At 40.6% G+C, this 22421-nt stretch overlaps 1 protein-coding gene across 4 annotated transcripts in view; it reads right to left on the bottom strand.

Annotated features, from left to right (window-relative positions):
• Positions 1 to 14293: 14293 nt before the first annotated feature.
• The window catches only part of LOC129717891 (uncharacterized), a 76806-nt gene continuing 68678 nt past the window's right edge, over positions 14294 to 22421 (bottom strand). For all 4 annotated transcript variants that reach the window (XM_055668156.1, XM_055668153.1, XM_055668154.1 and 1 more), the window contains exon 5: positions 14294 to 14827. In XM_055668156.1, coding sequence (XP_055524131.1) covers positions 14617 to 14827 — 211 coding nt within the window. In that variant the 3' untranslated portion in view covers positions 14294 to 14616. The remainder of the gene's footprint in view (positions 14828 to 22421) is intronic.

The following is a 22421-nucleotide window of genomic DNA, read 5'->3' as shown; positions in this document are numbered from 1 at the left end:
GTAGACAGCACTCTCACACACATCGACAGCGACATCTTGGATGTAAAGTATGGGATTCGTCTATTACAAAAGTTCACATCAATGGACAACGTAATCCTAATTCCCTAACAAAAAAAATGGGATTCGTCGTTTTTGCGGCCTTCGAATCTCGATTTTCCCCCGATTTTGGCTGTCTGGCAGTCAACAAACGTCCTTCAAACACTTTTTTTACGTTCGTGACGGTTGATTCGGCCACATTCAACAATTTTGTGCAGGTAGTTCGGATTTGTTTTGCTACGACACCATTTTCACAACTGAAGAGGAAATGTCAAAAACAAACATAAACCATGATAAAATAAGAGGTTTTTGGTACACGATAAAAATAATAGGGCAAATTAAAGTTAATCAATTTTTGACCGTAACACAACGTACATAAGACATACGTAACACTGTTTTTTTTTCAGGTACACGTTACCCCATAGTACTCCGTACCTCGTTTTGTCAAATCGCTCGATGAATAATGAACAAAATGAATTTTCTTTTCCTCAGCTTTATCGAACTCCAAAGGAAATCCCCTAAGGAATTGTCAAAAAGTTATTTACAAAATCAATGCAGCATTTTTCGAGTAGGAACGAGACAAATGCAGGGCTGCGCAGGTACACTCCCTGCAAAAACAACTCAAACAGTGATTTTATTCAGAGTGGGTACCACACTCAGTGTGTTCAGTGCGTCTTGAACTGTCCTACAGATCAGACGTTTTTTTCGGTTGCTTGTGGACTGGTCTTTGACTGCCTATAGCTTCAAAGTTTGTGTTTTGTCAGTGTGTCTTTTAAAGACTACCTGAAAGTTATTTCCCATCAGTCTTTCTCAAGACTACCTACTTTTGAATTTAACATTTGTTTCAACTTTTTTCGTATCACCTGAAATGGCTTGACGGAAAAAGAAACCTCGCATCGCTGCGGGGAGGAAAAGAGAGGCATCTCTTTCTGACACTTCGAGTGTCTGTAGTGACAATTCTTTTGATATTTTGCCTGAGCAAGAAGCTGGTGAAATGGAAGTTATGAGTAATGAAACTATACAAAATGTCAATTCTTTAAAAAAGGAAAAAGTTCCACCTATTGTGGTAACTATTTCTTCTGAATTCAATATTTTCAAAAAGGAACTTTCAACGTTCTAATTCGTTTGAAAAATGTCCGCAGACGTCAATATCAACGTTCTCGTGACCCTGTTTTTAAACTATTTATAAAGATTTACAGAAAGAAATTAAACATAGATTTACTCTTCTGAGAAATCAAAATTTTGAGGCTAAAGTTGAAAAATTGAAACCATATTCAAAACCTTTTTGGAAGCTGTCAAAGATTTTTAAGAAACCTTCAAAGCCTATTCCAGTTTTAAAAGATGGTGAACGTTTACTTGTATCCAATGAACAAAAGGCTCAAAGACTTGCTCAGCAGTTTGAGAGTGTTCATAACTCAAATTTGAATTTTGTGAGACCAATTAAAAATGAAGTCACACGTCAATTTGATTTAATTTCTTCCCAGAATTTTTTACCTCTTTTATTTTTAACCCTTTCAATTGCTGCTTCAAAATTGCATATTTTCCCAAATTTTGGAAAAATGCAAAAAATACTCCAATTTTAAAACCGGATAAGAACCCAGCTGAAGTTTCAAGTTATCGACCTATCAGTTTGCTTTCTTCAATAAGTAAACTGTTTGAGAGAATTATTCTTAACAGAATGATGTCACACATCAACGAAAATTCAATTTTTGCAAATGAACAGTTTGGATTTCGCCATGGGCATTCCACAACTCATCAATTGCTCCGGGTTACTAATATGATACGAGCTAACAAATCTGAAGGTTATTCCACTGGAGCTGCTCTTTTAGACATAGAAAATCATTCGACAGTGTTTGGCATAAAGGTTTGATTGCGAAATTGCAAACTTTTAATTTTACAATTTTCCTAATCAAAGTTTTAAAAAATTATCTTACTGATCGAACTCTGCAGGTTGTCTATCAGAATTCAAAATCTGATAGATTTCCTGTCAGAGCAGGTGTGCCTCAAGGTTCTGTCTTGGGCCCAGTCCTGTATAACATATTCACTTCAGATCTTCCTGATTTGCCTCCAGGATGCACAAAGTCATTGTTCTGCGATGACACAAGCATTTCCGTAAAAGGAAAAAATCAAAGATGGCATGAACTCGTGCAAAGTTGAACTGAGTAACACTTTTCCAGATTTGAATCCAACTTGAATCTGCTTCCTCTCGATAGTTTGAGTTTTTTGCACCGCACACTCTGATCGATTGAGTTTAAATGCGTGCAATGCGTGCAGTGCACGATGTATCCAACGATGCAGGCGTTAATGTGACGCGACGAGTTTTGTTTTTAGATCGAATTTATGCTTTCAAAGGACAATGCAAAAACTGTTGCAGCAGACGCGACGCGAATTTCATCTTAATTCAACTTTTATGCAATTGATGTTATGCAGGAGTCAAACTCAATCTAACTCAAGTGTAATGCACTGTTAGTAGGGTTTACGTGCAAACCGAAAATAAATGTGCAAGCAAGTTTTAAAACTCACTTGGATACGAGTGCAAAGTCACACTGCCTACTCTGGAAAAAATCTTCGTGTCATATGCAGTCGATTGCAGAAAAGTTTGGATATTTTTTCTTCCTACTTGCAAAAGTGGAAAATCTCTCCCAATGCTTCTAAAACTCAAATGATAATTTTTCCGCATAAGCCTAGGGCTTCTTTCCTCAAGCCAAACAATAATCACGTTGTCAAGATGAATGGGGTTATTTTAAGTTGGTCTGACAAGGTTAAGTACTTGGGACTAATTTACGATAAAAAACTTATTTTCAAAGAGCACATTGAGAGTATACAAACCAAGTGCATCAAATATACGAGATGTTTATATCCTCTCATTGACAGGAATTCTAAACTTTGTTTAAAGAACAAACTTTTGATTTACAAACAAATTTTTAGACCAGCAATGCTTTATGCTGTACCGATCTGGTCAAGTTGCTGTTCAACAAGGAAGAAAACGCTCCAAAGGATTCAGAATAAAATTCTGAAAATGATTTTGAAGCGTCCTCCTTGGTTTGGTACACTCGAATTACATAGACTTACTGGTGTTGAACCATTAGAAGCTATGTCAAATAAAATTATTAACAATTTTCGACAAAAATCGTTGCAATCCTCAATTGCTACGATAAGCTCTCTTTATAGCCAATAAGTTAGCAATTAAGTTAGTTGTAATTGCGAAAGCAAACAAATCCTAACAATTAAAATTACAAATTTCTAACAGTGTTGAGAAGTCACCATTTGTGATTGGACACACATACTCATTATTTACTAATATTTATCATAAATACTTAAGTTACTAACAAATTCCCCCCTTAAAAAAAAAAAAAGAGTGTGGTACCCTTCGAGTAGTTCATTTTGTATCAACTTTTTCGGAAGATTTCTTCTATGTGGTAGCACCCTTTAGTATCAAAAACATCATATCAAGAAGAGAACTCTGCTCGAAATCGGGTGACAGTTTTGGCAGCGCAGTCTTTTAAATGGAGAGGGAGCTGGCGCATATCGCTGGTGTCGCTATAAACAAAGACTTAAACCCTTTTTGCGAATATTAGTTGGGAGGCAGTAAGCTCACATGGTGGCCCATAAGTGTAACGTTTCAAACAAGGACGAAAATTTTCCTGGATTTTTCTACAAAGAGACACGTCTGTTTGTCTGTGCTTTTGCTATTCTCATAGCCCCCGTGCATGGTCTTTCGTGATCTTTTAAGAAACATTCTCCCCCCCACAATTTTCAATAGTAAAATAGTTCGAACAATCAGTTTACAGTTTTCTGCATTTGGATGGGTGCTTAGATGATTTTCCAATCGATTGCTGCAGGAATGTCGGGAATCGGTTGGAAACTGACTGAGTTTAAAACGTTTGAAATTGGACAATTTTCGTGGCGCTTCGATATTTTCGGTTTTCGAAATTGAATCCCTGTTTTGGAGTTGCCTCTGTATATGTTGCCGTAAGACGTATTCGATGTCAAAAATGGATTCTCTACCGCCGAAGTATAGTTTACACCCCAAGCAACAATTGAAACATAACAAAAAAAAATTAATTGTGATCATTTGTTGCCCTAATGAAATTCCGAGGTTTCAAGAAACATTTTTTGATACTACGATGAAATTGTAGAGAAACAAGCAACAACTGCATCGCTGCTTCAAAAAAATTTACACCAACAACGTCATTCGCGTGGTTGGATTTGTTGTTGAAACGTGTTAACGGCATTTGAAAACCTAACCTTCACTAAATAGATCTAGTGGGTGGAGCATATAGGTTGCCAACGTGATGCTTGCGAGATACACAAAACAAACACACAACAATACTTCTAAAAGTTGCTGTCGTGTTCTCAAGCTATGTAACAGCATCTTTTGCTCGATCGTTCGCCTTATATTTGTTTTTGAGATGAGGTTATTTACTGCGTTGTAACTTTTGGATACTTGGATTGGAAGTCGTCCAAACAGTGTTGGTCTCTAAAACGAAATGAAATAAATTGCTTTGAATTTAATTATCACGCTGAGGTGCTGATAAATTAAAGTAGCAAAATAAAAACTGAGAACGAGCATGATAAGGGAAGCAAAATTAAAAACTGAGCCATGAACTAGCAAGTGTTTCTACAGAAAATGACGTAAATAGCAAAAACGAGAAAATTGAATAGAAATTGATAACAGGAGATGAATCCAGTTGAAATTTCTGGAAATAATCAAAGATAAATCGCTATACAGACAATCTTTTACCATTCTGACCATTTGCCATTTTACAATCTTATTACAACGCCATGTAGATTGACAAGCTTGAGACGATTCTCAAAAGAATCGCACGCAGCACGCACCTGGCTTATCGGCATCTGTTCTCAGATCTTGGAAATAAATTTCTTGAATTCGTCCAAGAACCTCACTTGTTGTTCGCTCTGCTTGGCCAGTATGTACGACCATGCATAAATGTCTTGGAGATTTAGGTCTGGGGACCTGTTCAACGTCGGCGCCCATAGCTGATCATTTTGGAGATTCTGTGACTGTTCCGAAATAAATAGTTCTTCATCAGAAAACACAAACTCCTGACCTACGTACCGCCAAGCTCCGTTACCTCGTGAACCTTGCGTTTCTTGTACAGTTTGTATCCAAGGTTCTTCGTCATGATGATGTTTTTTCCAAGATGGCGGAAAAATTTGCTCATAGACCTGAAAAGAAAACTCAGGATGTGGGGATGAAAATAAGGGAGTGATGCTGGAGTAATTACACTCCCTCAAGCACCTTCTTGGCTTGATCCGGACCCAATAAACCCCTCCAGTCTACAGCCTTTATCTTCCAGACAACGGTTATGTATTAAGTCGGCACTCTATATAATCTTATAATCTCTTAGCCACCTGGAGACTGGCAGTTAGCTACCACTGGCTTATTGGTGGTTAACCCGCCACACACGTTGCAGCTCCAGGATTATCTGAGAGGTGGCTGCAGAGTATGCGCTCTAGATGCCCTGGTCATCGCATATAATCCAAAATAGGTTTTCCTAAGTAGTGCCTGACGCACTCACTACCATCATATCGCTCCTCGCACGTTCATAATGAGGGCATACGAAGAAGACGTGCTCAGCAGTCTCTTCCGCAATCATACCCTCGAGGCATATAGGTGACCCCGCATGTTGAAATTAGATATAGTCTAAAGCAGGCCTGACAAAACCGGTGTTAGATTAAAGTTAAATTTGGTACTCCGGGTACCTCCTGAATAAGTCAGTTCGTCCATTTACTTTTCGTGGAATTGAACCAATTACGCTGCCATCGAAGATGACCTTCTGATACCTCGTATGGCCCTTGAGTTACGTTGGTCGAAGCATTCTCTGTCCTCCTTGATGGCAATGCTGATGCAAAAAACGCAGATTGCATCGTATAACACCGTACAATACGCACTCGCAACTCTCATGTGAGTACTACACAGTTTACCACAGTAGCTGTTAGTACTTAGCGCTCTGGACCACACTGGCTCACCATATCTAAGTATGGACGAAATCACGCTGGCAAGAAGTCTTCGCTTACTCTCACAAACCGCTGGGCTGTTGAAAATCGTATGAGATAGTGCTACAATAGCTGATAAGGCCCTCTTACAGTCATAGTCGACGTGGCTTTCGAATATGAGCTTGCCATCGACCATAACCTTCAAGAGTTTTATAGTTGGCTTTCAGGTAATGGTGCAGTCTCCGACTCTGACCACCGCCTCTTGGTCCGATTAACGGTTATACTTCTATCACCCAATGCCGTATTTGCCAACGTTATGGCCATGGTTCAAAGTTCTGTAACATGGACCAAAAATGCCTCATTTGTGGAGACTCTTCTCACACAAAGGACACATGTCCTGTGAAAGAGAGTAAAAATTTTCGCTGTGCGAATTGTAACGGCAACCATATGTCGAATTTTTATCAATGCCCAGTCCGTTTAGCAATTGTTAAGGCAAGGCAAGGTAAACAAAATTCAATTTCACAATTAAAACCAACTTCAAAACAAAATTCTCCAAGCGTACCAGTGTCGCATAGTTTACCTACTCCTTTGCATACCCGTTTAACTTATGCACAGGTTACAGGTAGTTCGAACATTATACCGCCTAGTGTTGGTAGTTCGAAAATGACCGTTAATATGGGTAAGCAAAACACGCTAGAAAATAATTGTACACCTATTACTCCAGCTAATATTGCTGCCGAAAATATTTTTCCGAATGTCAACTGCCTGGGGCCTATTACGGCAGGTAAACTTTCTTTTTTGCAACAGGCAATGTTCGATCTTATGAACGCCATGTTGCAGGCAAAATCAATGTTTGAAGCCATTCAAATAGGCACAAATTTTACTATTAAAATTGTTTCTAATTTAAAATTTAGCAATGATTTTAAATAAAACAATTAAAATATTAAATTGGAATGCTCGCTCATTGAAGGCCAATGAGAATGAGCTTTTTAATTTTTTAACAGTAAATAATGTGCATATTGCAATTATTACTGAAACATTTTTGAAACCTAACATAAAATTAAAATATGATCCCAATTACGTGGTTCATAGATATGATAGGATTCAGGGTTCCGGCGGTGGAGTTGCAATTGTTATTCATCGCCGAATCAAACATCGTGCTCTTCCACATCTTGAGACGAAAGTTATTGAAACTTTGGGAATTGAAGTTCAAACTGAACTTGGGATTTTATTTATTGCCGCAGCATATTTACCATTTCAATGCACACGCGAGCTCAAAAATTATTTTAAAGGTGATTTACAAAAACTCACCAGAAATCGTTCGAAATTTTTCATAATCGGCGATTTCAACGCTAAACATCGTTCATGGAATAATTCTCAAAGTAATTCCAATGGCAAAATTTTATTCAATGATTGTTCTTCAGGATACTATTCTATTTTGTCTCCGAATAGTCCTACATGCTTTTCTTCTGTAAGAAACCCTTCAACAATTGATTTGGTGCTGACAGATCAAAGTCATGTATGTAGTGATTTGATCACACATGCTGACTTTGATTCTGACCATCTTCCAATAACTTTTTCTTTATCACATGAATCAGTTTTAAACCCTATGAGCTCTGTTTTTAATTATAACAAAGCTAATTGGGAAAGATACAAAAATTATATTGAGAGAAATTTCAATAATGAGCTTGATTTGCAAAACGAAGTGAATATTGATTCCGCTTTGGAAGCATTAAAATGTGCAATTGTTGATGCCAGGAATTATTCTGTTCCAAAGGCTCAAGTGAAATTTGATTCATCAATAATTGACGAAAATCTTCAACTTCTAATTCGTTTGAAAAATGTCCGCAGACGTCAATATCAACGTTCTCGTGACCCTGTTTTTAAAACTATTTATAAAGATTTACAGAAAGAGATTAAACATAGATTTACTCTTCTGAGAAATCAAAATTTTGAGACTAAAGTTGAAAAATTGAAACCATATTCAAAACCATTTTGGAAGCTGTCGAAGATTCTTAAGAAACCTTCAAAGCCTATTCCAGTTTTAAAAGATGGTGAACGTTTTCTTGTATCCAATGAACAAAAGGCTCAAAGACTTGCTCAGCAGTTTGAGAGTGTTCATAACTCAAATTTGAATTTTGTGAGTCCAATTGAAAATTAAGTCACACGTCAATTTGATTTAATTTCTTCCCAGAATTTTTTACCTGCAGAAATAATTGAAACTAACTTGAATGAGATTAAATCAATTATTAAAAATTTCAAAAATATGAAAGCACCTGGTGACGATGGAATCTTTAATATACTAATCAAACATCTCCCTGAGAGCACAATGGATTTTTTAGTGAAAATTTTCAATTGCTGCTTCAAAATTGCATATTTTCCCAAATTATGGAAAAATGCAAAAATTACTCCCATTTTAAAGCCGGATAAGAACCCAGCTGAAGTTTCAAGTTATCGACCAATCAGTTTGCTTTCTTCAATAAGTAAACTGTTTGAGAGAGTTATTCTTAACAGAATGATGTCACACATCAACGAAAATTCAATTTTTGCAAATGAACAGTTTGGATTTCGCCATGGGCATTCCACAACTCATCAATTGCTCAGAGTTACTAATATGATACGAGCTAACAAATCTGAAGGTTATTCCACTGGAGCTGCTCTTTTAGACATAGAAAAAGCATTCGACAGTGTTTGGCATAAAGGTTTGATTGCGAAATTGCAAACTTTTAATTTTCCAATTTTCCTAATCAAAATTTTAAAAAATTATCTTACTGATCGAACTCTGCAGGTTGTCTATCAGAATTCAAAATCTGATAGATTTCCTGTCAGAGCAGGTGTGCCTCAAGGTTCAGTCTTGGGTCCAGTCCTGTACAACATATTCACTTCAGATCTTCCTGATTTGCCTCCAGGATGCACAAAGTCATTGTTCTGCGATGACACAAGCATTTCCGTAAAAGGAAAAAGTCTTCGTGTCATATGCAGTCGATTGCAGAAAAGTTTAGATATTTTTTCTTCCTACTTGCAAAAGTGGTAAATCTCTCCCAATGCTTCTAAAACTCAAATGATAATTTTTCCGCATAAGCCTAGGGCTTCTTTCCTCAAGCCAAACAATAATCACGTTGTCAAGATGAATGGGGTTATTTTAAGTTGGTCCGACAAGGTTAAGTACTTGGGACTAATTTATGATAAAAAACTTATTTTCAAAGAGCACATTGAGAGTATACAAGCCAAGTGCATCAAATATACGAGATGTTTATATCCTCTCATTAACAGGAATTCTAAACTTTGTTTAAAGAACAAACTTTTGATTTACAAACAAATTTTTAGACCAGCAATGCTTTATGCTGTACCGATCTGGTCAAGTTGCTGTTCAACAAGGAAGAAAACGCTCCAAAGGATTCAGAATAAAATTCTGAAAATGATTTTGAAGCGTCCTCCTTGGTTTGGTACACTCGAATTACATAGACTTACTGGTGTTGAACCATTAGAAGCTATGTCAAATAAAATTATTAACAATTTTCGACAAAAATCGTTGCAATCCTCAATTGCTACGATAAGCTCTCTTTATAGCCAATAAGTTAGCAATTAAGTTAGTTGTAAGTTTACTTCCCCTTTTCTGACAAGTAGGTTTAAATCCCTACGAATGATAAGTCCTAATTGAGAAAGCAAACAAATCCTAACAATTAAAATTACAAATTTCTAACAGTGTTGAGAAGTCACCATTTGTGATTGGACACACATACTCATTATTTACTAATATTTATCATAAATACTTAAGCTACTAACAAATCCCCCCTTAAAAAAAAAAAAAACGGTTATACTTCTTCTTGCAAACCAATGACTTCCCATTCCTGAGTTGGCGAGTCCTAGGCCTGATGGCGTCACACGCCTGCGATAGTATGGCATCTAGTTGGTCAACAGTCGGGTGGAGCTAACTGACCTTTCGCGCTGCGCTCTCTTCTCATTGCCTCTTGGAGTACCTCGGCATCGAAATCGAAATTTATTTCGGAACATGACAGGCTCTTGCGAGATTCCCTGCATTTCTTCGCTTTATGGCCTGCAGCTTCACAAAGCCTGTATAACTGGCTTGCATCGGGCCCCTTGCAGGTCTAGGACTTGTGTTCTTCGTCAAAGCCCCTGAAGTCCGGTTGTTGTAGTATGCCTAGAAGGCATGCTCATGTGACGTCCCACTCCTCCCTATAAAACCCACGGGCTCCGTCACGTGTTATGAGACTCAGCTCATATTTTTGGTCAGGGACACAGCCTTCTGCTGTGTCTTAGTCAGGCGAAACATTTGACTCCCTTGACAAAGAACCGCGAACGATTCAACAGATTATGAAATCGGTGGCATAGCACTTAACGCAGCCTTCTGCTGTGCCACAGTCAGATAAATATTGTATGCCGTCATAAACAAATCAAAACGCGCCAGCTTAGAGACTCTCATTCTCTCGTACGTGTTTTGATACGCACATGGTACTAGATTTTAAGTTAGTAATTTTAGCTAGGTAAACAGAGAGACTATCTCTGTAGGCTATGTTCAAGCAGTGATGCGTAACATAAAGTTAAATCATTACCTTTCTCCAACTGCATTGATTTCGCGCCGGGTTAAACGGCACGTACAGGACTTCTATCTATTACTATAATAATACGCTATCACAAGTGCTGGAAGAGGTCGTTCTCTTCACTGGCCAGCCTACCTTTAATTTTCCTTCCTTCAGTGCCAAGTTCGCATCTGCCGACGATAGTTGGAAAGTGCTCACCAGGGTCCCAGCTGAACTTATTCAAAAGAGGATTGACTCAGTGGCCTCTTCCACCCCGCACCATTCCTTGAGAGCTTGTGCAGCGTCGCATCTCTGAATGATTACGTCCAGGTTTTTAAGCTGGAGAGTAACCTCTGAGGTGAGTTCCCGAGCTTGCACATCTTTCCCTAGGACCTTCTCGGGTACCATTTTGTAGATAGCTTCCTTGTTCTTGGCGTTCTTTCGGAGCTCAAGTTTCATCTCACCAATGCAAGATCGGCGGATGCCCCGCACATTCACTTCCAGACCTTCAGCTTGGCTCCGCCACTCATCTCCTTCAAGGCTTCTGAGTACTTAGACCAAGGTGTTCAAGACTTCTGAGTACTTAGACTTTTCCGTCTTGAGTATGAGAGCATCTCTCCTGCTCTGCACCTTTTTGATCTATGATCTTTTGGCCGCTCCACCATTCTGACGCTTCCTACCTACTACGGCAACCCAAGAGTTTTCCACAGCCTCCATCTAAGCTGGTTTTCGGCGGACCTTGAACCGGTTGATGTGCCGCACAACCAACTGTACCTTTGTGTTCCCGGGACCAGGAGGAGGGTCCTGACTTGTTTCTCGCCCACCCCCACCCGAGCCACGAGTTATTCGTGCTCTTTTCTGGCTTCATCGACGGTATTCCGAAGCGAGAAGGCTCTGCTTCAGGACGCCAGTGATATTCCGCCTGTTAGCCGAGAACCTGGCGTCGAGTTGATCGGACAGCGCTTTTTCGACAGCCTTGACTATCAAGGGACCGTCTATCAATATGTCCGGTGTGGACACAGACGTATTCGTCGTTTTTCCACCCCCGAATTTCACATACGTCTCCGCCATTCGCTGCGTAGAACGCTGGTTGACCCCCACCCCCCCCCCCCCCCCAAAGACTTTCGGTGTTCCTTCTACACTCGTCATCGGTTTTTTATTTGGAGTCATAATTCTTGTTTCCTTGAACTATAAACGCGTTGTTAAGTTATTCATTTACTTCAATGAATTCAGGATAATTCTGTGGCACGTTGAACCTCACACCACGGAAATCGAAAAGAAGAAAGCTAGTACTCAAGCTTTTTGGATAGGTGAGACGGATGATTTTTCGGTTCTGTACCAATTGCGTATTTATGGTGGCCGCACTACAAACTGCGCTAGACACTTGTAGTTAAATTTGCATTGGTTCACTTGTAACCAGTAAGCTGATTGATACGGGTTTTTTCTGGGCATCCAGGTTGTTCCGAAAGTGGCCAATGGAGCCTATATTCAGAAATATGTCTTTTGAAATATTGCTGATGAAAAATCTTGAAGGTGTCGCACGCTATATTTGTATGCAAAAATGAAAATTTTTCATACTACAGGTTCCTCTGGGTCCTTCGGAAGAAAACTAGCCGTTTCCCGTTTCGTCATCTATGCCAATGATGCAAATCAGCCTTTTTATCAGGTAACCCATTACCAAATCCATCCAAAAATTAAAAGGTTTGAAGTGCCTACCGATACTCAGAAATAATTCCTACATTCGGTGACCTAGGCCACACTTGTGGTCGGAAAATGAAACTTGAAAAGTTTTTCAGTTTAATGGTGTTCGAATGATTAAAATCGAATAACATTTGGCAAAGCTATAGCATTTCAAATTTCATCAAATTTGGCCAATCCTACTTATTTTGACTATCTCCTGTATACCTGACAGCGAAATTAGCGGCGATTGAACACAACATTATGAAATAGATCGACTAACTTCGTAGCAAGATGATCTCTAACAGAGAAAAACTGCGAGCACAATTACGAGTTCATCCACAATTTTTCTGAGACGCAGGGAACCTCAACGCAAAGCCAACGTACCTCTTTATATGTATAATCATCGATGCCAGCCGTGATAAATTCTTCAACGCGAGGGGTTGTGTAATTTTACAGTTGACGTTAAACATAAAAAGCACATTCGCATAAAAATGATTCGAAAAGTTTTGAGCAGCTTGAAAAAAAAATTACCTGACACTTTGATAGTGAAACGAGAAAATAAACAAACCATTTTTGACTCATTCGTATCAATGTGTTGGTTTCTTCCAAAGTACACCCTGCTTCTTTCGGGTGCTGTCCGGGACAGAAAAAATGTTGCTTTGGTGTAGTCTGGAAAGTGAAATACAAATAGCTACCGGACCAAGGTGTAGTCCTGGTTTAGCTATTCAAACCGTAAAAACCGAATTTGACATAAGTCTCATAATGATAAGCGCGGTTTGTCTCGATAATGATTATTTCACACCAGTTTCGTGACACTCTCTCACTCTTCAAACCTCATGTCATCCCGTTTTGGCAATTCAAATTTTCCGACATGCGCAAATGATTATGTTCAAAACTGACAGCATCACATTTACCGCGGTTTTCTACACTATCCTCGTCGGTGGCATCGGTTATAGTTCAGTCTGTCTTCGTAGCTCGCGACAAGTTGAGCGAGATTCACAACGTTGCAAATAATGACGTCTTTCTTTTGTTCATATCATAATTGCCAAAGTAACGCTCCCCACCCACAAGCTATTTTTAGCGAAAAAAAGGACCGCACGTTTATAAGCCGGAGTTTTATAAGCGAATCATCGTTACAGCAGAATTCCATCAATTCGGCGTCTGCTATCAATCACAGATAATGAGATGAACGCGAAAACGCTGTAAACTTTCGGAACAGCTGTTGCGCGTGGAGGGAACAAAATTAAAATTCAATTTTTCTTGAAGAAGGAGAAGGATTCACATTCCATTATGTAATTCTATGTAATCTCCAAGAACGAAATTCAGACTTTCGGAAACAAGATAAGTTGTGCAGCTTCACGGAGTTTTAGCTATTCATTCAGTCCGGCTTGTTTGTTCCGAGAAATAAATAAATTATAAATTTATTTCCTCGCGTACTGTGTCAAGTTTGCACAAATTGAGAAGTAATTCGTGGCAATGGCTTCAGTGCACTGTGCAGTGCCAGTCTGCTCTAGTTTTACTATTTAATTCATGTAAATCCTTTTATTTCCCTGCTCGTGCCAAGCTTCTTTCTCGTGTTCTGGCAAGGTGGGATGGCACGTGAGTCGGTCTGTGCAGTACCTAAAGGTTGTACGTTAAACGTCACTCCGGGGGTACTTTCGAGAGCGTTGCAAATTTGTTAGAAAACTGAACGACGAACGTGAGTCACTATCCCACTAAACTAAGGTTTACGTGCTGGGAAGTTGTCGGCAGAAGCAGCTTGCAAGCCACGAACGCCGTTTAGTGCTTCTATTCTGCCGATTGCTTCGCTGTGAAATTTTAACGAGTTTCGGGAGAGAACTGCATTGCTCTCCTGGTGCCATTAAATCAAACTGATGACATACTGGCGTGGGTTTCTGTATGTAAGTCAAATTCCTACGGAGGGGAGGTGAATTTCTTGAAAACTGTTTTCATTAGGTGTAGGTTGGCTTTGGTACCTTACACTATTTAATATAAAAAGGAAGTAGTCCTACATTTTATTCACATGTAAACATAAATACAATGTTTACTGATAAGACAGATGCAATAAAGCAAAGCACAACCTTATAACAACATGTTTATTGAATTTTTCCAATTGCTTTCTGCTGTGAAAATCTATGCTTATATAATTTGCTGTTTTAGTAGAATTATACATACGAAGGCTTTTCGCAACTAAATTAGCTTTATAATCAATCGATCACACTCTGAGTAAATGAATGTTACTTTTAAAACACCCTATCTTGGTATTCACCTTCTATGTTCTCTTTACAGCGCAAATACCCTTCACAAGCGGAACAGATTTTAAATCTTCGACCAGTTGGTTGGAAATATGGTTTTAAAAAGCAACAGCCTAAATGATTCTGTGTACAGTAGTGTACAGCATTTACAATCCATCCGCCTTTCGTCGTTGTCGTATCAGCGATCCGTTGGAGATTCTTACGCACTTGCAGCAGGATGGTAGCCTAAATAGCTCCTTGGTCACATTTTGCGTCTTCGTATCGACTGACAGCAGAGTTCGGTAGTGATACAGCTGTCGACACTCGGTTTTGTACAAACTACCGGAAGCCAAATGGTCACACGGTTTCCCGACGGTGCTGAAAAGAGGAGAACCAGTTTAGAAGTCTTGCTTGAGTAGCACGAATAGTATCATGATAAGTCATCCAAAAGAGTCACATATTGGAAATTTAAAACGAATTTTTATGCTAAATAAACCACCATCAGTATTCACACAGCTTCCCAATTTCCTTAATCTTTTAATTGCCGAAGCCTAGCTTGAAGCAACGCAACGTGTCTGGATCCAGGCATCCCAGACGAAGCAGTGAATAAATCCCATCAATCTTTCCGCACCCTTCTTTAGCACTGTATCCCACTGTCACTGTTGGTTTGTGCTCCATTTTTTCAGTCGATGTCGCAGTAACACCTGGAGCTTACTGCTGTCCGTTATCGGCTATCCTCAGGGATGCTTTCAACTCGGTTTGTACCATCCACGTTTAGCACAGCAACCGGGAGCGCTATTGATATCAGATTAAATTTTTCTCTTTCCGTTGACTGATGAGTCAACGGTTAAAGACAACTTAAGTTGTAATTTTACCTCTTACGATGCAGTGATAAAACTTTAATGATAATTGCTATTGCAATTGCTAGAAAAAACGTTGACGTTCTTCAGAAAGTTTCGCTACAAACGATACATCGCGTTTGTAATTTGATTATAGGCACGATTGATCTATTGAAAATTGTCAAGCCTAGTTGAAACGGAGATTACGACCCCTTTTTTGCAAGGTAGCGGGGAAATCTACTGACAGACACCCGAGAAAATAGCTCAGTAGGTGGGGTTGAATTTGACCGAACCCACTGAAACACTTCTAGTCTTCAGCCCTTATCTTCCCTTAACTATTACGTTTGGAAGTGTCTTTTTGTGCTTCATGCATTCTCTTTACCCTTAGACCTCATAGCTTATCACCTGAAGACAGTTAGCTACCAATGGCGTATTGGTGGTTGACCTACCACTTACGTTGTAGCTCAAGAACTATCTGAGTGACGTCGCACAAACCTCACTACAGGTGTCCGGGTCCTTAACTATACTCCGAACTTAGTTGTCTGGCCCGCTCATTATCATCATGTCGCTTCTCGCGTGCACAAAGCGAGGGTATACGAAAAAGACATGCTCAGTGGTCTCCTTCCCATTCACGCACTCGGGACAGATGAAGAACCTCGTGTACCCGAACCTGTATAGATACTGCATGAAGCAGCCGTGGTTTGATTGGACCTGCATCAGGCTCCCGACCCATCGGGATATCTCCGGAATAGGCTGGTGCGTCCAGGGGGTAGCCTTCGCGAAATTGGACCATTCCCGCTGCCATCTGATCTTCGAGAATGACCTCTTGGTTCCTCTTATATCCCTTGTGTCACGTTGATCGAAGCACTCTACATCTTCCTTAATTGCGATGTTGGTAGGCGTCATGCTAGACAAGACAGTGTACGATACGCGCTCGCAACCCTCAGGCACATGAGACTGTAGGTACTTTCCAGTTTAACACCATAACTATTTTAGGTACTAATAGTTAGCTTAATACCACACTAGCACACCATACTTAAGTGTGGACGAACTCACGGTGAAGAGAAGTTCCCGATGTTGCAGTGCGCAGCCATCAGCTCCTCCTTTCCGATCGACTCACCATAGACCTCCAGCGTTAAGTCGCCCGCAAAGCCGACGACTACAACCTCTACAGCAAACTTTAACTTCAATACTCCGTCGTTCATAACATTCCACAAAACCGGGGCCAGGATGGAATCTTGCTATACTTCTGCAGTGATTGGGAAGCACTTTTGACCCTCATCCGTGTTGTAGACTAATACTCGACTCTGGAAACAGTTTTCCAAAAACTTGTGCAACGGTACAGGGATGCTCCAGAGCGCAAGTGTTATGGAGTCTCAGCTGGTGTTATTGAACGCATTCTTCACGTCGAGCGTGACGATTGCGCGATACCGGATGCCCTTTCTCTTATGCTAGAGTGTTGAGGATAATCCTCTCAAGCACCTTTCCTGCAGTATGGATCCCCTGGCGGTGTCCCAGCCTCGGCAATAAGACCAATCTCTTTCGCTTTCACCAAAGATGACTAGAACAAGATACCTGACACTTGCAGAATTTATCGGACATGATTGTCGCTACGCGTGAGCAAGAGTCGAACTAATTTATACACTGTTAATATGATGTATACTTAACGTCAAAATCAACTGACGACAAGGCCAAAACATGGCTGCTGAAAGATTTTTTCAGTATTCATGTGGACGACTGTACGCACCTACCATCCGAAAAATGATAATAATGTGTACCAATGTTTAGTTCTCAAACATGAAACTTTCCGGAAGAATCAAGAATTATCGGCGCACCATTTAAAATTAAGCGTAGCATCCGAACTTCCTGATAACCGCTATGAGCACGCTCTACAGCCAAGTTTTCCACTCTTGCCGAGGTTAATAAAGCTAAAATCGGGTGCCCCGATAAACCTGACCAAATGCACAATGGTTCTGAAACCTAGATTGCGATATATCAAACTATAAGTTTTGATAGAATGGGATCTGAAAATAAATATAACCCCTCATTATATACCCCCACTCTAGCAGACAATTTTACACTTTTCTTTCGCACTTTGAAGTGCAAAAAATATGACGATATCATTAGGTGCAAAAAATGACAATATCATTAATCTGCATGTTATCTTTAAGCGTCGAGCTGATCAAACTGCTTTTTCATATACAATCTTGATCAGCTCAACGATCGATGACGGACTATGCAGGATAAATGGGTTCTGCTCATAGTGACCCGTTTATGAGAATTGAGGTCATCAGATGGCAGCACTAACCGCCGGAAACCGGTCGTGTTAAAAATGTATGAAAAATCTGGAAGTTAGGTATCTTGTTCTAGTTATCTTTGCTTTCACCTATTCCGGAAAAGACAGTCATCCAGGCACCTCTGCATGACTGCCAGGAACAGCCTAGAAGTCGCTCTTGATTGCCAAACTGATTGCCAGGTTAGTTATTCTATCCGGCTCCGGTGCCTTACTCTTTTTTGTGGAGTTGACAATCACGATTTGTTCCACGCTCGCAGCACTTACCTCCTGCTCAACGTTGACACAGCTGTCGTCGCTCACGGATTGAATGTTCGGCAGATTCGCCGATCATCTCTGGTCTATGTCTTAGATACTGGAATGCGGACGTGAAACTTAAAACGGATTTCCTCGATGATATGCTCCAGCATCGCTGGCGATCGCTCCTGTTGATCCTGTTGGCGTTACCTCACTGGTTGGTATTGGCACTCGCGTAAAGTCTATCGAAACAGGCCCTCTAGCTTGCCTTTATCGCACTCTTTAGCGTCGATCGTGCAGATCGGAATGCTACGCAGCACTCTATTCTCTGTTTGTCTGTTCGCTCATGCTCATGCATCCTCCGTCTTGCACGGAGGCACGCACTGCTAAGGTCCGCTATCAGGTCAGTTCACCAATAAACCGGTGACTTCTCATTTCTAGGTAGGCGAATCCTCGACATGGTAGCGTCTCTCGTGCGCTCTCTCCTCATTGCATCTTTGAACACTTCGGCATCGAAATGTGATGTCTTCCACATTCGTGATCAGTCCTAGGCTGGAGAACATTGGGTCGATGGTCGACTCCGCACCATTTCTGCTGAATGTACGCCAGATCTAGGTTGTGCTTTACCAAAACTTCCAACAAGATCTTACTCCTCTGGTTCGTAGAGTGACTTCTCCACTCAACAACCCAAGCCTTGACCCGCCACCATCAACGGCGTTAGGCCCGTTAGCTCCACAGATAACAGGTCGACCATCTAAGTGAATTTTTCGGTAGACCAACGTGGCGGAATATAACAACTTCTCTTGAGGTTGACACAACCGCACGAACCAAGAGCCTACACGTCGTCCATATGGCTGCCTTTTTGGGCTTATCTGCAACCCAGTTAACGTTTTCGGGAGGGATGCATTAGAAGTCCGATACAATGGTGATGTCCGACGACTCAGAGACTGCTTGGTATAGCAGCTGCTGAGCCGCGTAGCAATAGTTCAGGTACAATTGCGCCACCCTTATGTCCGTGGATTTGCAGCCGGCTTTCCAAGGTGGTACCTGAAACCACCCATGAGGTGTTTGACGTCCCGCTTTCCGGAGCATACCAGGCACTTGTGGGACTCTCCGTAATCCTTAACCTTTTGGTCTACATAATTGGTTACTATCGGGTCCCTTGTAGGCACAGAATTTGTCCTTCCTCAAAGCACCTTAAGCCAACGTCCAGTTGCTGGGGGCATACTGACCAACCGACCTTCAATTTTCCTTCCTTTAGTACCAGGTTGACGTCTGCTGACGGTAGTTGGAAAGTGGTCACCTGGATCCCGCTGGGCCCTTCCGGAAACGGATTGACTCTGTGGTCTTCGGGACTGCAACGTCGCACCTCTTAGTGATTTCTTCCAGGTTTCTAAGCTGGAGAGTCACCTCTGAGAAGAGTGCTCAAACTTGCACATCTTCCACAGGATCTTCTCGAGTACTGTCTTGTAAATATCTCCCTTGTTCTCGGCGCACAGTGGGACGAAATCAAAAATAGTAGGACATTGATGTTTGTGACGAAACGCTTGGTTTTAGCGTTTCGATGTCTTCTAGAAAGTTTCTCAGCTTTATGAGTACTTTATTTTCACGATAATTTTTTTTCATTTAGGGGGTTGTACACCAAAATAAAACAAATAACTTTTTTATTTTTTGATGAACTTGGTAACTTGATTCCGACACACTGTAGAACTAGCTATTACGACCAAGTTTGTAGAGCATTGGAAAATTCTATCTCTGAACCTGACAAATTTATAAGGTATCAAAGTAAAGCACCCCCTTAAATGATGGCTTACTTAATTTCCAAAATATTACTATCAATGCCCTTCGATTCCAGCACGATATATATACACGGCCGGCCGGGAAAGAATAAGTATCCAAATAAAATGAAACTGAAAGTAGCTGCCAACATCTGCCTTTCCACAAGATATGTTCTCTCAAAAATTGGGCCATAAAAGTGCTAAAACAGACATAACTCCTCCAAATTCAGAGATAACGATACACTTTCTTCTAAAAAAATGTGACAATTAATCTTAGTTTGAAGTTTGTAGAACACTTGAACAATGGCAAAATTAAGATAAGAGCGTTATCACGCATAAACACATTTTAAGGGGGTGCTTTACTTTAATACCTTATAAATTTGTCAGGTTCAGAGATAGAATTTTCCAATGCTCTACAAACTTGGTCGTAATAGCTAGTTCTACAATGTGTCGGAAGCAAGTTACCAAGTTCATCAAGAAATAAAAAAGTTATTTTTTTTATTTTGATTAAAAAAATTTATCGTCAAAATAAAGTACCGTAAACTGGGGTGACTTTGATCACGTTTTTGATTGTATCTTAAATATTTTCAGAATATATTGAAAACAATATCGTTTGATATTTTTAAAATAAGTACTGGCATGCATTGAGAAAGATTCAGTCACTACTTCAAAAGTTTAGTAACAATTTTGCTGTTTTTAAATATGCTCTAAAAAATTTACACCAATAATCATTCCGGGGTGACTTTGATCACTTCATTAATTTGATGAATTTGGAATAACGCTTTGCTACTTTCACTAAATAAAAAAGCCTAAAACGACATAAACGAGTTCATAAATATGGAAAGCAATTTGGGGGCCATTCACATTCTACGTGAACAGTTTACGTTGGCGAATGTCCAAGATTCATACAATTTTTTTGAATAAATATGAATGATTATCCACTGAGAGGGAAGGTTGTCCAAAACCTTCAAAAACCAGTCCACGTGAAATATGACTTATGCAATTGTCCAAATTTGAATGTTACTTCACGTTTTGGGTTTTTGTTAAAAGGAAATATGTTATACGCTGTGGAGATTATTGGGACTCAACCGTGCCTTCGAGAAAAAAATTTGCAAAATAACAGTGAAATGCATTGTTATAATATTTGTTCATCTTAAGAACTAATCTGGGAACAAAATAAAAAAAACTTTACGTATTGCAACTCGTTATTTTGAATCTGCTTTAACCGATTGTTTGTATGCAATAAAAATCACCAAAAATACACTTTATTTTCAATTAATATTTTAGCACGAAAAACACTGTTCAAATAGCAGGAAATTCATGAATAGTAGCAGTGCAGATATATATCCACACAATCAGTGAAGATTACGACAAATCCCAAGCACTACGAGCGCTTTTTTACCACATTTTCAGAAAAGAGGTACAGTGATCAAAGTCACCCCGGTGATCTAAGTCACCCCAGTTTACGGTACTCATAAAGCTGAGAAACGTTCTAGAAGACATCGAAACGCTATAACCATGCGTTTCGTCACAAACATCAATGTTCTACTATTTATGATTTCGTCCCACTGTGCGGCGTCCTTCCGGAGCTCAAGTATAATCTCACAAGTGCGAGTTCCGCGGATGCTCTGCACATCCGCTCCCACATCCTTGAGCTGGGTTTCACCTCTCACTTTTTTCAAGACTTCTGATTAGTTGGACCTTGAGTATGAGGGCGTCCCCATACTCCGCACCTTCTTGACTTTCTTTAGTCTCCTGGTCGCTCCGTCATCTTGGCCCGCAACGTTCACTACGGCCGGTTTCTCGGTGGACTTTGAATCGGTTGCACAACCGTTTCTTTGTGTTCCCGAAGGCGGCTTACTCCGGGGAATGCCTCATTCGCAACCTGCCACATATAGCAGACCTCTGCGAACGATTGAGCGTCTGTCTGCGCACTTTTGGATGCAGTCGCTCTCCTGGTCCTGATCTGCTTCTTGGCTGCCTCCACTCGAGCTCAGAGTTCCTCTTGCTCTTTTCTGACCTCATCGGTGGTATTTCGAAGCAGGAAGAGGTTTTGCTTCAAGTCGCCGCCTGTTCGCTAGGAACTCGATTATGGCGTCGAGTTGATCGGACAGTGCAGCCACTCTGCACATGCCCATGCACTTTTTCGCGGTCTTGACTAGCAAGGTACCATCTACCGATATCCCCGATGTGGACGCAGACGTATCTGCCGTTTTTTCGTCCTCAGAGTTTCGCCTCCATCTCTGCCCTTTTCTGTGGAGACCGCTGGATGATTCCAAGCACAAAGGGATTCGGTAATCTCTTTACCCTCGCCGTCGGTTTTTTGTTCGAGCTTATAATTCTTTTTTAATGGGTTCCCCTTCCAGCCGCTATCCTTGTCCATGATGGTCACCTATGTGGCCCCATGGTGGTCTTCATCAAAGCATTAAGGTCATGGCTAGTGTAGGTTGCACTAGTGCCTTATGGACAACTTTGGCGCCCCCGACGGGCGTAAGTTAGGAACAACCATCTGATCCTACTCTTGCCTGATTCCCACCGGGCAATGGACCCTGAACATACTGAATGCCTGTCAGGTTTTGTGAGACGGAGACCCCTGCACCGGGTACCACCTCGCCGTTCTAAGCCATTGTCATACGACTTTACTAAGGGAGCTCGATTCAGGTACCAACCCAAGGACGTGGCAATGGAACACGGAAAGGTACGGAGATGGTTTGAGTCTCGGGTTTAAAGGGCTTCTTTTATGTTAACAGTGATGACGTAGAGCTCCAAAAACATTGTTTCACGCTATAAATGCCTACCTGCGTCGTTAAACAATGCAGAATACT

This window comes from Wyeomyia smithii, chromosome 1 (assembly GCF_029784165.1).
Source record: "Wyeomyia smithii strain HCP4-BCI-WySm-NY-G18 chromosome 1, ASM2978416v1, whole genome shotgun sequence".
Classification (NCBI taxonomy): Eukaryota; Metazoa; Arthropoda; class Insecta; order Diptera; family Culicidae; genus Wyeomyia; species Wyeomyia smithii.
This window is presented reverse-complemented; position numbering and strand designations above follow the sequence as displayed.